Genomic DNA, 16,616 nt, shown 5'->3' on the forward strand with positions numbered 1-16,616 from the left:
TTTCGTTTCGGTAACTGTGTGGCTTGAAATTTAAAAGAAACCAACATGTCGACTTACATGCTCCAAAATTAACCTCTCCCGTATACTTCCCCGCCTTAAGGGCGGGGAAGAATAACATCGCGGGAATTAGTGAATATTTTTTTAATTTATCGACAAAAAATTATCAATTGAATTGGAATATGGATTTCAGACATTATGAAATGTGATAGATTTAATAAATGAATGATATTACAGGTAGGTCCATACAAATATATACTATTTTGACGTGACTACGGCTTGGCCCGTAAACCGGCCTACGGTGTCTGCGGACTCGATGCTTCTTGGCCGGAAAACCAGTTGCCACGTTTGAAGGCTGAAACTAATACGAGTCATTTGATTGGTCGTACTACGAAAATCAACCAATCATATTTGCCCTTGTATCATCGCTTTATTTTCTTTACTGACTGCGTTGGAACAAAACGGACGATGTAAACAGCGGCAAATACGTTTTGTTACTCGTATTATATCAGCTGTGTATTGTTTTGTGTCGATACATAGACCCACGAATCGATAGTCGTATCGAACTGTAATGTACATCGATGTATCGGTGAATCGTCCCAGCCCTAGTGACCGACATCATGAGCATCGATCCACGCAATTCCCATCAAGATAACTTCATATGTTTGATACAAAATAATTATTGATCAACATATTTAAAGTTTCTCTGCTGTGCCCAGCTCAGTTAGCTTAACGTGTGCTATGCCCGTCCCAGTTAGCTTCACGTGTGCTATGCCCGTCCCAATTTGCTTCACGTGTGCTATGCCCGTCCCAGTTAGCTTAACGTGTGCTATGCCCGGCTTAGTTAACTTCTCGTGTGCTATGCCCGGCTTTGTAAGCTTAACGTGTGCTATGCCCGGCTTTGTTAGCTTAACGTGTGCTATGCCCGGCTTTGTTAGCTTAACGTGTGCTATGCCCGGCTTTGTTAGCTTAACGTGTGCTATGCCCGGCTTAGTTAGCTTAACGTGTGCTATGCCCGGCTTAGTTAGCTTAACGTGTGCTATGCCCGGCCCAGTTAGCTTCACGCGTGCTATATATGTGGCTCAGTCGGCAGTCTTAGTAAGTGTTACATTGATGTTGTTGAAAACCCTTGTATAATTTCATGCGCATATAGTTGTGTTTGCCATCTCGGCAACGAATGCTTACTCTCATTACAAAGACAATGGAGTGACAGTGGCAATGTCCTGAAAAGTGTGGATCAAATATTTCAATACTGTAGCTGCTATGTGAAATACATGTTTTTATATAATTTGTTTATTTTACTAGAGCATTAACACTGTTTTGCATAACAATATATTCAAATAAATAAGCATGATAGCTTGACTAAAGCTTATTAAAGTTATCTAAAGAAATGACGGATGTATACTTTGTTTACTTTCAGTAAGCTCCTTTTGTATAATTTGTAATGTTGGTGGAAAGTTATTTCTAATATTACAGTTGAAAATGATTCGTTTTGACAAACTAAAGATAAGGTTCAGTAGATGTTTATTTTTGATAAATAACCAAAAAAGAACATTATCTTACAGGATTTTGCGTTTTGTGCGATATCCAAATGTCTCGCCAAATGGAGCTCACTTTTTGGCATTCCCAAAATATATGTACAGTAAACTACGGTTATAACGAACACGCTTATAACGAACTGACGGACATAACGAACTAACTGTTTAGTCCCGACTATTTGCTGTACTTATGCTGTATATATGCTAAAACGATTTACGGTTATAACGAACTAAAATTAGTAGTCCCTTTGAGTTCGTTATAACCTTGGTTTACTGTATTACACTTTCTGTTTCATTAGAACGAACATAAGCTACAACTTGTACTATCTACGTATCCCATTTGATTAGGAAAACACTTTGTTGGCAATATAGGATGTCAAATTAGATAGTGGAACCATTGTAGTTTAGTCACATATCGTGCAACTAAAAGGGAGAGAACTCTTTCGGTCTTGTTCTTCAATATCGTTTCCGAGTTCGTAATCCCATTTAGCATCATGATTATTCCACTCATATGTTTTTAATAAGTATTTTATAGAAACACTGAACCTTTTTATGGTTGTTCAGATGATATATATGAAATGGTTAAAAGGGAGATTGTTGGATAATGGCAATTTTTCGTAATCATTGGCTTCGACAGTAGTATTATACAGCGTGAAGAAAACGTGAGCCGATTAATTGGTTTTCAAATTGAAAACAGTTTTGAAGGTTTCGACAGACAAGAATTGCCTGTTATTATCAAGAAGATCATTAATCAAACGTATTTCCTATTTTCATGTTCTCGTTATGCCATACATACATACATTATTGTGCTAGGATACCTTGTCATTTCTACGCTCGATGTGGATCTTATCTATACATTTCCATCAGGCCTTAATAAGGTCATTGCTGTATACATTATTTATCTTGGTAATAATCTGTAATCTGACTGTCTTGCAGGTAATTTCAAAACTGTATACCAACTGGTCCCGTACCTGTAGTTTCTATTAATAATCTTTCTGGAATTCCCCTCTTTTAACGGAAAAATTACCATCATAAGTATAAATAGGTATACATACAGTTTTTATTCATAGAAAATAGAAAAAGTAATAGTTTGTATTTGGTACGTACATATTAGATAACAGAAAAAGAAACGTTGACGGTGGTGTGGTGTTGTGATATTTTTATTAACTATATGTTCATAGGATGTAATAATTTCATGTTAGGGTATCTGTTGATCGCATAAATCAAATGTACATATTGTATAAAAGTGATTGTATTTAAGAAATAAACAACGAGTGTGAGTTATTTATCGTGCAATAAAAAACTGCAGGGAGACGAACCATGAGGGACGCAGCAGTGTTTTATTGTACGATAAACAACGACCACGAGTCGTTTATGTCTTATATAAGATATCAACATTATGAACTGCCTCTTTATGGATGTTGATAAACAGTTCAAGCTTTAAAAATATTTACCCAAATGTTAATAATAACGACTCCCTGAACAGAAACTGACCTTCAGAAATGAACTGTGTAATGAAGACCAAGTCATTTATTAGTAGTTGTAAGGAAATATCATTTTGGTGTAGCAGATGTTCCTGAGCGCCATACAGTGGTGGACCATGGACTTGTTTGGGCAGGGTTTGGTGTTTTTCCTTATTCTTAAAACAATGCTTTCTTATTAGTCAAAGTAATTCTTATTGTGTACTAAGGTGAAAACATATTCCATGAAAATATTTCGGTACTAAAATCTGTTCCCCCCCCCTCCCCCTTCATTCAATTACCCCCCCCCCTACGCGCATGCACATCGCTATGTAAGAACAATAGTCTTGAACGCGACATTAAGCCCTATTTCACCCCACCTGAACCAGTCTAAACCTTCCTTAAACCTGGCCTCGAACACGAACACGAGTTGGTCACGAAAGCTGGCCTCAGACCTAAGTTGCCCCGCCCCCCCCCCATAATTTTAACATGTACCGGAAAGAATATAGGAGAATATATAGTCCTGTTCTGGGATCCAGGCCAATATTTTACGGTTTAAGTGGCAGGTTTGTCAGCATGCAACACGAGGACAGCTTACGACCTACATTAATCATGGTGGGCTGTCATGTCACTGTAGACAGCAAAGAAGGAAAATATTTGTGGTCTGAGGCGACACCTGCATGACCTCGTCGTCGGGGCATGTCTCATCATTGCCCTACATAGCAGACTGCTGGCAACGCATGCTTCACAACTCGAACATATTCTTATCCTTATCCACAATACTCGTGGGACGTTCTCCTCTCATCCATACATTGTATACTATGAGGTGAGGTGAAATTGGGTTTAACGTCGCGTCCAAGATTATTGCACTTATATAGCGATATGTGTACGTGTATGTGTGTGTGTGGCTGCTTGTACTAGTCCGGACTGATGCCGATTTATAGTGCTAGCACACTGAGATACCATGCCGCAGTTTAACATGACTACCACCCCGATGACACAGTATACTGACTCCGAGCCGACCAGTCCTTGTTTTAGACCCTTGTTTTAGCCCCGGACCTTCCGCTCTCCGGGCGTACGCTCTACCACTAGACCACGGAGGCGGTCTGTATACCATGAATTTGAGGCCAACAGAGTCATCCGTCCGCTTTAACTTTCATTTCCGGTTTGATTGATGATGCAGAGGATGAAGTACGAGATCCACGCCTTTGTCAAGGGGGCACGACTTTGTCAATTTGCCAGTCTGAGCAAGCGTTATTCACCGTGTTCTGTGCCTGCCAAGAGGATAACAGTTACCGTGAGTGATCCATGAGTATTTATTTAGGAATTCTGCTATTACGCCGCTTGTAGCAATATTCCAGCAATATCACGGCTGGGTAAATGGGCTTCACACATTGTACCCCAGTGGGGAGTCGAGCCCTGACGACCGAATGCTTTTACCGCTAGGCTACCCCCACCGCCCCTTATAAATAGTAAATTCATTCATATGGAATGGCCCGCAGTGTGTGTTTCGTCTGCACTAGCCTGCAAATTAAATAATTTCTTACTCGCAAACTTCATTTTTAAGAAGGCATTGTTTACAGGTTTCCCTCACTAACTATTGTAGTTGTGACAGCTGAATAACAAGAGATTATTGTGTTTGAGAAATTGGTCCTATTATTCAAGTGAACATTTCCTAGTTGAGATTGGAGATGAATATTTGTATTATAGCTCGCAAGGTAGAAAATTAAGCTAGTCAGTCGGGGTACCTACATTGGATTTTCATTAGCCAGGAGAAAAAACCCAGTAGCCACGGGCTACCGGGCAGGCGCTTATTTCGACCACTGGTATGGTTCACCAGCTTTATCGCCGTGAATTTGCTGGAATACTGCTTAAATCAGCGTAAAACCATACTCATTCAGTCGCTATTTTATATAGACATGCGATAAGAGTGAATGGTTTGTTATATTAGTCACTGAGTAATGACGTGAGTTTTAGTCAGTGTAGTTACGGCGTTGTGGAGGAGTTTGCGACCAACTCGTCCCGTTGTAGGTTACGGAAACTAGCGAGAGGTACCGAATTCATGGAGCTTGTGTATGGTCATTGCTGTAAAGAGTTTGACGTTATCGCGACGATAGTTACTCCGCATTTAAACCAACGGTCAAGTTTGCTCCGTTTTGAGCCCGCGGGAATGTATAATGTCTTAATTTGTTCTAATAGGAAATACAAAAATAAATGTGGATCGAATACACAGCTGACTCGCACTATAGTTCAACAAACAAAGGTGAAGCACGCGGTACAATCAGTTCTAGCCTACACGCGTCAAAGGCGTTCAAAGTTCTAAACATTATTGAGGTCAGGGCCTCGCAAACGCAGAATGTACTGAACGTCATGCGCCCCAGCCCCGTATGTCAGCGAGCGTTCCACAGCACATGAACTGATACGAAAGGTATGTTTCTGTTTTAATGGTGAATCCAAGAATCCTCACTTTAATACAACGTTGGTATTCGTCTAGGAAATACAGTGTTATCATTTCAGGTCATACTTGTAACTTGTATCGTGGCATTCGTAGTCATTCGGAAGAAGATCTGGGTCACTGCTGTCACTGTGGAGACGACTCGTCTTGTTCAGGACATTAACGAGGTGGGAGTGGTTCGTACTTCTATTCCAGTGTGCGAGGTAATATAATAATTACTAAAGATCGGCCGTATATTTAATTAATTGTTAACACTACACACGCACAATATAGATATTCTACTCACGCTCCTATTCCACTTGAGATTTCCTGTTGTGTTTCACCATCAGCTGCTCTCTACTGTATAGCCTATGCCTCCAAGTTGCGCTGAATGAGGTTCTATAAATTCGTGGCATATATTTGGGGGGCAGCATCATTTGCATCAATTTTGGTTTAACTCACTGCACCAAACAAATTGAGGGTCATCAAAGGGGGCTTGTATCGAGAATAGATTTTTTTCAGCTGCAGCTACAAAACCAGAATATATTTTTTAATTAAAACTTTGAGCCTGAATTCTGATTTGTGAGTGCGTTGGGTTTAACACCGCTTTTAACAGTATTCCATTTATATCACGGCGTGTCAGCTTAATGCTTGAGGAAAGCCCGAAGTAATGCAGGTCTCAGACGTTACCACTTCGTGTACGGTGCTGACAAACCTAGAAACATAGTCGGGGCGAACTGGGATTCGAAGGTACGATCATAGATTTCTGGCGTGCCCAAGGGACGCAACTCTGCACAGTTTTTTTCACCAGTCTCAGTCACTCACTTGATATAGGGGGAACATCTCGTCATGATTAAATTATGTAAGAGTTACTTATAAAATTTCATTTGTCCCGATCAGCCCGACGTCTCCAAAATGGCGAGTGGGGTGGTACAGGGTGATGCTCTCCGCTACGACGCGTTCCTTACATATGCGGACGAAGACAGGGAGTGGGTTGAGAAGCTGGTTGACCACCTGGAGGCAGCACCCTATAACATGAAGTGTGTCAACCACTACCGGGACTACCATCCAGGCAAGACTGAGTGGGAAAATAACCAGTTTTTCCTTGACGCATCGGATGCATTCCTCGTCGTTCTCACTCCGTCCTTTGTCGACAGCAAGTGGAACACGTATGACTTGGACCAGATACTTGCTCACTCTATGAGAGCAGATCGGTCTACTATTATCCCCCTGATAAAAGAGCCTTGTAGAGTGCCCTCTAGTCTCAATCATCTGATTCCCATCAAGGCGTCAGCATCCTTCACAGAATCCTGGTTCCACAAACTCTTGTCAACTCTCGGATATACAAGTCAGTATTCTTAATATCAAGAATCGTTTATGATAATAAGCTAAATTTACAAATTAATATCAGACATTGATGGTTGAAGTATCAAAATACGAAATCTTTCCCCGTAAATATGAGTGAGTGAGTGAGTGAGTGAGTGAGTTGGGTTTAACGCCGCTTTTAACAGTATTACAGTTATATCGCGGCGTGTCAGCTTAATGTGGGAGGAAAGCCCGAAGTGATGCAGGTCTCAGACGTTTACCACTTCGGTGAAACACACGAGCACGGGTATGGTGCTGACAAACCTAGAAACATAATTGGGGCGAACCAGGATTCAAACCCACAATCATAGGTTTCTGGCGTGCCCAAGGGACGCAACTCTGCACAGCGAATCGCGGCGCCTTCGACGACCGGGCATGTTTAGAACGGTTTTATGCTCAATTGTAACTGGAACTCATTTCAAGTCGAGACATTGTAAATAATATTGTCTCTGTGTACTTAGTTGTGGGCCCGGATGCCCAATATGTCTTTTCCGACCCCCAAAATACCGCTCTGCGTACCTGCAGTGTTTGGATGATAAATGTTGCTCTGGGTACTAGTATTTTGTAAAATCAACACTTTGTAATCCAGGTGCCCTCAGTTGCCGAAATAAAGCAAATCGTGATTAATTCTAAATATGATCCCAGAAACTACGGAAATGATACTATGATATATTTATTAATTTTGAAATATCTTAAAATATAATGATCTAGACATTAAAGACATTTCGGAAATATATTGTTCAAAACACTAGTGTCTTGGCGCCATCATCGCTTCAAAACGTTCATGGAACGCTATTACAAAATTGTTATCTGAAAAGGAACACACAAGAATGTTTCCTACGTCGTTAATGGCATTTTAAACGTGACCAAACAAGGGTTGTTCCCATTTGGATAATTAGTAAATCAGAGCTCCAGATAAGCTTTTGGTGTTGTGGGTATTTTACCCATGCATTTTAAAATCATTGGTAACAGTAATTCTATCTGGGTATTCAAATTTCTGTTACCTACTAGTTTTTACACATGTGGGTATCTAAGTTAAATATTTAAAAACACTATTCATCTAGTCCCTGCAAACTGGTGTCGTGTGGGTTCGAGAGCTTTATAGGACTAAAACATTCCACGATACTTCCACAAGAAAGTGTGATGGCAAATGATCATGATGTAACTGTCATCGTGGAGTTTGGCAAGGTTGACGGAATGCCCGTATATAATTTCAAAATAAGTTGCTGATTTGCTAATCGAATACGCAGGGTTACTTCACAAATTTTGATGATACGCACAAGTATTTTTGTAGCGTATCTGGAATGTTCGTTGCGTATTTGATATGCTTGAATTTTATTTCTCTGCGTATTTCTGATGCGTATTTTACGCAGATACGCAGCTTATCTGGGGCTCTGCAGTAAATGCTTATCCTCATACATGTTTAGCTAGAAGTCACACACATCAGCTTATGAATGTCTTGCTTGTAGCGATGACGCAAATTTAAGGATTTTAAGAAAATTAACGTGTACATAATTAAGGACATATTTTTATGGCATATCTACCCAAAGTGTTTTCGAATGGCTATCTATTCTGTTACAGGGTGCCAGGGATGTTTATCTGATGAGCAGGTTCGAGCCTCACACTGGTGTAACACATGCAACATGACGATCTGTAACCAATGTCGTCATCTGCACACGGAGCAGGACGAACACCAAGTCGTGGATGTTCGGGATCACCTTAGCAACAGCCTCAAAAGAAGTACCCTTCTTTGCATTGAACACGGCCGAGCCATCGAGATGTATTGCACGAGCTGTCAAGTAAGTCTGTGTCACACGTGTCAGGTTGTCAATCACAGGACATGTGACGACATTGTGACTGTGTCTGATGGCAAAGCCCTGATCGAGGAGAACCTTGCTCGTAAACAGGCAACGATCGAGCAAAATCTCCAACGTGTTTCGTTAGAAGAAACCAGATTGTCACAGGCACTGATTGACTTGAACAGACACGTAGGTTCACGAAGGGACTACATTGCTGAAGAATTTGACCGACAGAGAAAGATACTGAAGGAGAAGGAAGCTACCTTTATGGCTGAAATCGAGTCAAAATTCCACAGTAATGAAGCAGAGTTAAAAGACAGGATTGTCTCAACCACTGAACTTGTGCGTCAGTCCAAGGAGCATCTTCTGTTGATATCAAATGCTTTGAAATCCAAATCTGAAATAGAAATGTGTGAAACTGACATGAACGTCAAACCCCAGGCAATACAAGTGACTTCGGAGGAGGAAATAAACTCTCTATCGGGAGCGAATATAAATCTGCCTGAAATGAACATTGCGTTAACAAGTACACTGGAGAGTCCGGCCGCTGACTCGCCGGATGATGCAAGGCCAGAGATGAACGATAAGGCAGTTCTCGAAAAGATAATACACGCCGAAGGTGGCAAACACAGCATGCATGACATGTGCCTCATCACCGACAACGATAAGATTATTATTGTCGTCACGGACCCCGTCAATCGGACACTAAGGTCATTTTATCAACATGGGATGAAGATGTCTTCCAATGCCAAGTTTATTGGGGATGCACCAAGGGGAGTAACGTCTGTGGGAGACCAGACTGTGGCCGTTAGCGTCCCTGATACCAAGTCAATCTTATTCTTCAAGGTCACGCCCGGGATAGAACTAGTCCGAGTGCTGGACTGTAACACCGTCTTTAACAGCTTGTGCTTCATGAAGCCCAATCTGTTTGTAGGGTGTTTTAAAGATAAAGATGGCCCCAAATTGTATTATGTGTCTTACGAGGACGACACGTCTTCTATCTTTTTGACAGCTCTCTGTGTGATTAATAAAACTAAACGACTCTTCGACGATCCGTCATATTTGTGCAAATCGGACGACGGTCTCGTTATAGTTAGTGATGCAGGCAAGGTCAAGGTCATATGTCTGGACGAAGATGGCTGTGAGGTGTTTCAGTTTCCTCCGCTGAGGGATGGGACATTACAATCGCCTAGAGGTGTTGCCGCATCCACCAAAGGGGACGTATTTATTGCGGACCACGCTCAAAACGCCATTATCAAGGTCAAGGCTGATGGCCAGTTTGTTGGACAGGTGTTGACGTCAAATGACGGCGTAGTTGGCCCGTGTTGTGTAGCGACTGATGCTGATGGAAAACTGTACGTTGGACTGTCTAATGGTGTGATACAGAAGTACAGATTACCGTCAACTAACTGACAACGCTGGTCATTCCTGGAGTGAGTGAGTTGGATTTGACGCCGATCTGAACATTATCGCAGTTATTTCGCAGTGTATCACTCTGGTATAACCAGGACGCAAAGGCATATGGTGCTGACAGACCAAGGATATTAGTCGAGGCGAATCGAACCCACAATATTGCCAACTCTTAGGTCATGCGTGACCCTGAAATTCCGAGACATCGTTATGAACTCTCCAGCTAATGTCTGGACCGTAGAAAAGGTCCTCAGCAACCCATCCTTGCATCCGGTAGATGCATGTCATCGTATCCCAATTGCGTGGTGATCGATGCTCATGATGTCAATCACTGGATTGTCTGGTTCGATTATTTACAGACTGCCGCCACGTAGTTGGAATATTACCATTGCCTTAAACCTAGTATCCATGCTGTATTAGACTACACTAAATATTAAAGGACAACGTCAACATTTATGTGAAGTCAATGTTGCCATAAACCTTTTTCATAAAAGGGATGAAAATATGACAAAGGATCACTGAAAATCAGTGATGACACACAATAGTGCTCAGTACAAACAGTAACCCCGTTTCGGGGCTACTTCTTGCTCCTTCCTAGGGGGCACACTGAGTAAACTATATATATATGTATGTCGGGGCGGTCGGGTAGCCTAGTGGTTAAAGCGTTCGCTCGTCACGCCGAAGACACGGGTTCGAATACCGACATTGGTACAGTGTGTGAAGCCCATTTCTGGTGTCCCCCGCCGTGATAGATATATATATAATAGTAATATATATATCCAAAATAGTAATTTACTTAATTACACAAAAACTCTGGTTATAATTTTGAAGTTGATATAATACACTTGGTGTTCAACACGTTCGTAAAGGTACATTTAATGTCGGTGATGGAGATTCTGTATGTTTTTTTGTCCTCTCTGTACCGAAGCACGAATGCATTGTAAAGTTGTAACAAACAACTCGGTATGATGTCTATAATTAATTAACAAGTAATATACTTGAGGATATATTTCATCTGTCAAAGTACATACATACATACATACATACATACAAACATACATACATACATACATACATACATACATACATACATACATGGTGAAATGGTGTTACTTATACTTATACTTATATTGCGACGTGCATGCACGTGGGTGTGACTGCTTGTACTAGCCCGGACTAATGCGACTTTATTCTGCTATTCCACTGAGATACCATGCCGCCGTGCAACATGAATACCCCACTCAGACATAATATACTCCGAGCCGACCACTCCTTGTTTTAGCCCTTTAATGCAGAGCGCCAGGCAGGGTAACAACAAGTACCATCTTTTGTCATGACGCAGCCGGGATCGAAACCCGATCCTTCCACTCTCTCGAAGGACGCTCCTCCCACTAGACCACGGAGGCGGTCTCCTAGATACAGAAGATCCCACTGAGCACAGCGACCTGGCAGCAAAGATGCCAGACATTGTTGACCTTTTCCATCATGGTGATCCTGAATCTTACCTAGAAACTTTGGGTACGTTTGGAATCCCGGACGGTGTGTACGTTCGATTCGTTTGTATCAAATATACTTTCACAATATCGGTTGAACTCCATTTGAATAAAAAAGTCTGTAACATTATGTTGATTAAAGTGTGGCTCCAATACTATGTAACAATGTATTGTTTGAAACCTTTTGTGTGTGTTTGTATCACATGACACACAAATGAGTACAGTTTCTGGTGTCTTTTATTCACAGATACAGTTGGGGAGTTGGGTTCAACACTGTAAATGAAACGCAAGAAGTAGATGTCTAATATTTTAATTCTTTGCTGAAACCCAGCAGCAGAAGAAAGGATCTGACATTTACGTTGTAAATTGTGGCGCCTTTGGCCATTTCGCCACGAAAACTGGGTAACTGCTGACCATACATCATTCAGATTCATAATGATACGTGGCGTGATTTTATCATTCCTGGCTGACTGGAGGTACCACGTAGGTTCAACGTGTGAATCCAATCATTGGTGCCCACCGACGTGAAATACAGTAAACTACGGTTATAACGAACACGCTTATAACGAACTTACGAATATAACGAACTTACATTTTTGGTCCCGAGTATTTGATGTAGTTATGCTGTATATATGCTTATAACGAACTACGGTTATAACGAACTAAAATTAGTGGTCCCTTTGAGTTCGTTATAACCGTACTTTACTGGACTCGCAATACAAGAGTAACACTTGAGGGCCTGTGCATTCATTCGCCATTTACACGATCCTTAATAACCTACTCTTACCCTGTACACTACTGCTTTCAGTTACTTATATCTGTGGCGATCCTTTCCTGCTGAAAGTAACAGGTTACAGATGTAACCCTATAGAACAATATTTCTTCAGCACGGCCCTGGCCAAATAGGTTCGAGAAGACGGCAAACCTACATGTACACACAAACAGCTTGTTATCATAATTGTCTCCGTTGATTATTCATGAAATACATTGGAGACATAAACAACACAACAAAATTTATCCGCTTTGCATTACGATAAGTTCAAGTGTGCGCTGTTTCCTGTGTGTTTCAAGGTGTAATGTTGGGGTGTTCGCCAGTAACGTGACTTTGGTCATGAACAAAAACATAGGCAGCATTGTCAAACTGACCAAGTATACAACAGACTTGAATAATGCTGAATGTCTGCTGTTCGATCAAAGGTTTCATCATTGTCACTTAGAATAACCTCCCTTACTTTCGACCTTGACTTTTTACGCCATGCTTTTACGCAACGGCGCATTCGAGAGAAGACCATTTTAAGCAAGAATAGTAAAGTATCTTTTCTCACTATATTTTAATTCTAATAGCTTTAGTGTAGTAACACTATATGTAACATTTTTCTTTTCGAAAACTGTCTTTACGTGACACACATATGCTACAAAGAAGAGCACCAACGACGAGAGTGAGTGAGTTTGGTTTTACGCCGCTTTTAGCAATATTCCAGCAATATCACGGCGGGGGAAAGCAGACATGGGCTTCACACATTGTACCCATGTGGAGATTCAAACCCGGGCCTTCGTCGTGACGGGCGAACGTTTTATCCACTAGCTTCCCCACCGCCCAATCAACGACTAGAATCTAGCTACATATGCAATTATTCTCACCTGCATTCGTGAAACGTAGACTAACAAAGATGTCATAAATGTGACTGTAGCATGCAAACATTCAGAAAGTTGTGATAAATGTAGCTAACATGCATTAGTACGCATCTGTTTTACAGTGGATGCCAAATAAATAATCTTTTGTGAAGAGGTTGGTGTGTAATGTCCCTTTGAACGAGTTGACTACAAATGAATTACATAGAGTTGTTATGATCATATTGTATTTGCCGCAAAACATTTATAGACAACTATTTATTGACGACACGTCTAATAAATGCACAGAGCTGCTCGTGTTGTCTCCCTGTTTCTGATCTATTTTGTGGCCTTTACCCGAATATTCGCCAACTAATTGTATACAAACATGCAAAGCCTATATAATCGGTCAGTGTTGCAAATTAACATAATGAATGGTATTTTGGGAGCCACAAAACATTTTATATCACCGGAAAGAACGGAAATAGATGCGTGCAGAACAATGTGACCAGTTGACAACTATCAGCTGATCATTTATTCCGAGATATTTCTCCGTGTTATCGTTTGCGGCTGGGAAATCCCCGTGCTGTCGTTGGTAAACACCACGCTTTTTCAGTCTCCAACACAAATGGGTTCTCTCTAAAGAGTTACGATAAGTATCGCACCTTTGTACGATATGAGACAGGTTCAGATAGTTTCGAAGCTGTGTCTTATCGTAAACTTAAGATATCTTATCTTTGATCGTAAGGTGTTAATCTTAACTAAGATCGTTTCGAAAATCTAGGCCCAGCATCATAAACAAAATGACAATCTGCAATGTCGTTTCGTGTCTAGCGCCATGCCAAATTGCCATTACACACAGTCTATACAAATATGCAGCGCGACACTAGAGTGAGTGAGTATGGTTTTACGCCGCTTTCAGCAACATTCTAGCAATATCACGGCGGGGGACACCAGGCATGGTTTCACACATTATACTCATGTGGGGGATCGAGCCCGCGTGTTCGGCGTGACGAGCGAAAGCTTTAACCACTACGCTACCCCGCCGCCCCGTTCGACATCAGAGATTGGGATGATGGTTATAATACTCTGTAGACTTGGTGTTTGACATCTAAGGCACCAAGAGGGCTTTTTAACTCACACAATGGGTATGTCTTGGGACCCAAATCCCGATCATGTAGCTACAATAGGTGAATACTTAGAAGGTAAACATTATGCGTTTTTGAGTATCCGATGCCCAGAAATCTTAAAACACAAACTGTTTTTCGACATTGTAGAATAGAAACATTACCATCCGGACTTGTTGTAAACACACGCGCTTATTCAGGAAACTGAACAGGATCGGCTAACGGAAGGTTTTGTAAACAAACGTAAAAAACAAGCTCCACGTTCTAGAATATTTTCCATTTCACGACCTATGTTTCTCTATATGGGTCTCCATACTCTCTAGTCAGTGGCAGAAGTACAGAGATGACCGCAAAAAAAGCTGGGATGGAGAGAGTGAACTCGCCTTTTCGAATGTGAAAAACTAAATCAAAGCTGTTCTGACAAAGTAGACACAATTTATGGATACAATTTCTTTAATTACAGTAAAGGCGACGTTTCGGTATATATTCTTATACCGTTGTCAATCAAGGCAGTTCTGATTTGCTTCATAACTTGCTTCTACACAATAGTCTTCGCCACTTGATATAGAATCAGTAATATCGCAATTATTTATCAGCGAAGACAGCTACATGCGTGCTGATACAAACCGTTCCGGCTATAAGGAATATTACTTTCAGTAATGACAAAAAATTGCAAATTTGTAGCATGAAAGACTAACTCCTTATAGAAGAGGCGCATCTCAACTGGATCTGAAACATTTAAAGACAAACTCCTTATAGAGGTGGCGTGTCTCAACTGGATCTGAAACATTTAAAGATTAACTCCTCATAGAATTTGGCGCATCTCAACCAGAAGCGTTTTAATAACTCTCAATATAAGTGCAAAGGCTGACACTACAACTGCCTTTCTACCGTAACTGGGGTATCATTGGGCGTGGACAGCACCCGCAACTCATTCTTACACTTCACCATGAATGCGGAAGGTTATACTTTCCCCACTACTCGGAACATTCTGACCAGCAAAATGCACCCCTATATCTACTGACCACAGTCTTAACAGAGAAAGTCCAGCATAGCATGGCATCGTCTAAGTGACGCGTCTCAAACTGGATATGAATCATAAAAAACAGCTAATCATAGTAGGTAGTTGCGCGTCTCAACTGGAACTCAAACATTAAACGACCAACAAATTATAATCATAGGATTTGGCGCATCTCAACTGAATCTGAAACATCAGAGAGCATCATATTAATCGAGGAGGTGGCGCATCTCAACTAGAGCTAAAACGTGAGAGAACATCACAAAATAACAGATGTCACAAATGGAGCTGAAACATTAGAGACCAACTGATTGTGTGAATAGTCTAAACACGAAAAATTACTCACAATTTCAACGATGGCATCAGAAATAAACTCATTTTGCAACAACTTTATCCATTATTTCGTAGAATTTTGTAACGTTGTGTGAAGAAATAAGAACGTTGTTACTTTTTTTTATACAATGTATACGTTTTTGTAACCGCGATGTCAGCACAGCACTGAGCGCCATGCAGACACCATGAGGGTAAATGACACAGGAAAGGTGGAACTAAACATTATTCTTTGCAAATTTATCATTTCGGCATGCAAATCGGAAGGTTCAGAATTCGAACTGTCTACTTCCGGGGTAGAAGATATCTTCAGCTAACCCATACTTGTCGTAAAAGGTGACTATGCTTGTCGTAAGAGGCGACTAACGGGATCGGGTGGTCAGGCTCACTGACTTAGTTGATGCATGTCATCGATCCCAATTGCGTGGATCGATGCTCGTGATATTAATCACAGGATTATATGGTCCAGACTCGATTATTTACAGACCGCCGTCATAAAGCTGGAATATTGCTGAGTGCGGCGTTAAAAACCAAACCAAACCAACCAACTTTGATTTCACTCGTACCTCGTGGGTTATCCGATAAACATATGATAAAGAAATTTATTGCTCAACAAATTTTAAGTATTTAATTACTTTTTGGGTCGATATGTTTTTCTTATTTTTGAATAAACTATTTAGTACATGTACATAGTCTTTTTTTAAGTACATAGATAGCTTGACATGTACATTATCTCGGGAACAAAGTTGCATAAAAAACTTCAGAAAACTGTAACCTGAGAATGTCGAATGTAAAATGTAAAATTAGAAAGCAACACCACAATATTAAATTCTTCCATGTGCATGAACACAGTGATAATCGCGTATACTAAAAAAAGAATTGATGAAAAAACATTCGATTCTGACATATTTTAATTCATATTTACTTTTATTAAAATAGCTTCGGCACATCTTGTAATCATATAATCTCAATCCAGGTGTGCAGTAAAGAAATTCATTTTATGATGCTTCGTTCAATCACACAGATACAATGAT

The 16,616-nt window shown here is 40.8% G+C and overlaps 1 protein-coding gene across 1 annotated transcript; it reads left to right on the forward strand.

Annotated features, from left to right (window-relative positions):
• Positions 1-4,216: 4,216 nt before the first annotated feature.
• On the forward strand, positions 4,217-11,654 carry LOC124150679. The gene is made up of 4 exons (XM_046522681.2): positions 4,217-4,292; positions 5,513-5,653; positions 6,330-6,777; positions 8,376-11,654. Exons 3-4 carry the CDS (start codon positions 6,345-6,347, stop codon positions 10,004-10,006), a joined length of 2,064 nt encoding a protein of 687 aa, XP_046378637.2. The 5' UTR covers positions 4,217-4,292; positions 5,513-5,653; positions 6,330-6,344; the 3' UTR covers positions 10,007-11,654.
• Positions 11,655-16,616: the final 4,962 nt, after the last annotated feature.

This window comes from Haliotis rufescens, unplaced genomic scaffold (assembly GCF_023055435.1).
Source record: "Haliotis rufescens isolate VD_foot unplaced genomic scaffold, xgHalRufe1.0.p SCAF_119, whole genome shotgun sequence".
Classification (NCBI taxonomy): domain Eukaryota; kingdom Metazoa; phylum Mollusca; class Gastropoda; order Lepetellida; family Haliotidae; genus Haliotis; species Haliotis rufescens.